Raw genomic sequence first — 1,478 nt, 5'->3', positions numbered from 1 at the left:
AATACCAGAAGAAGAAGAAGAAGAAGAAGAAGAAGAAGAAGAAGAAGAAGAAGAAGAAGAAGAAGAAGAAGAAGAAGAAGAAGAAGAAGAAGAAGAAGAAGAAGAAGAAGAAGAAGAAGAAGAAGAAGAAGAAGAAGAAGAAGAAGAAGAAGAAGAAGTTAAGAAGGCAGTATTTGGGTTAAATGGGGATAGTGCAGGGGGTCCAGATAGATTTACAGGAAAATTCTTCCAAGCTTATTGGGACACTATCTCCAAGGACATAGTGAAGATGGTGAGATCATTCTTCTGTGGACATGAACTACCTAGGTATATCACTTGTACCAATTTAGTTTTGTTACCTAAGAACAAAGAAATCAACACTTCTTCTGATATGAGGCCTATTAGTTTGAGTAATTTCACAAGTAATGTGTTCTCAAGTTTGGTACAGTTTCTACCTAGTATTATCTCACCTCAACAATCTGGCTTTGTTAAATGTAGAAGTTTTGTAGAGCATATTATTTTGGTCCAGGAAATTGTACATGATATTAGAATTAGAGGAAAGCCTGCTAATGTGGTCATCAAGCTTGACATGGCTAAGTCTTATGACAGGGTATCATGGTTATTTTTGACAAAGTGTTGAGGAAAATGGGATTTGGTGAATTCACTATTGATTTGGTGTTCACGATCATTTCTAACGATTGGTACTCTATTTTGATCAACGGGCAACCACATGGTTTTTTCAGATCTTCAAGAAGGGTAAAGCAAGGGGATCCACTATCTCCTATTCTTTTTATACTAGGCTGGCCGAATGTTTGTCTGGCCACGAACGATACCCGTTCAATGAAGTTAACTACAAGAAGTATGTGATGCCAAATGGAGTCCGTATCGATCATTTTGGCATATCTTTGATGACACTGCTTATTATCTTTACTTCTGCTAATGAGGACTATTTAAGGTTGGTTGTGGAGACTCTAACTAACTATGACAAGGTCAGTGGCCAGAGGGTTAATAAACATAAAATGCGCTTTTATATGCATCACTTGACCTCACAGAACATTAAGGCGGTGGTGCATAATGTTACTAAAATCCCAGAAAAAGAATTTCATTTTACTTACTTGGGAGTGCCAGTTTATTATGGGAGGAGAATGAATATTCATTATAAGGAGATGATTGAAAAAATTCAGAATAGACTTAGCTCATGGACTGGAAAGTTTTTATCTATTGGGGAGAGAATAACACTGATCAAGCATGTTTTACAAAGTGTGACCATCCACTTGCTATCAGCCTGTGATCCTCCTCATAGAGTACTTGCACAGATACACAGGTTGTTTGCAAAGTTTTTTTTTGGAGCAACTCAGTTGGTAATTCAAGCAAGCATTGGGCAACCTGGAAAACTTTTATGTCATCCAACAGAGGAAGGGGGTATGGGATTTAGAAGTCTACAAAATATGTCTAAATCCTTGTTTATAAAACTTTGGTGGAACATGAGGACTAAATAG

At 37.1% G+C, this 1,478-nt stretch overlaps 1 protein-coding gene across 1 annotated transcript; it reads left to right on the top strand.

Moving 5' to 3' along the window:
• The first annotated feature begins 268 nt into the window (after positions 1-268).
• Positions 269-1,478, top strand: LOC132057781 (uncharacterized). Its single transcript, XM_059450384.1, has 2 exons — positions 269-589; positions 723-1,478. The coding sequence occupies exons 1-2, from the start codon at positions 269-271 to the stop codon at positions 1,476-1,478; spliced, it is 1,077 nt and encodes a 358-aa protein (XP_059306367.1).

Source organism: Lycium ferocissimum, chromosome 5 (genome assembly GCF_029784015.1).
Source record: "Lycium ferocissimum isolate CSIRO_LF1 chromosome 5, AGI_CSIRO_Lferr_CH_V1, whole genome shotgun sequence".
Classification (NCBI taxonomy): Eukaryota; Viridiplantae; Streptophyta; class Magnoliopsida; order Solanales; family Solanaceae; genus Lycium; species Lycium ferocissimum.
This window is presented reverse-complemented; position numbering and strand designations above follow the sequence as displayed.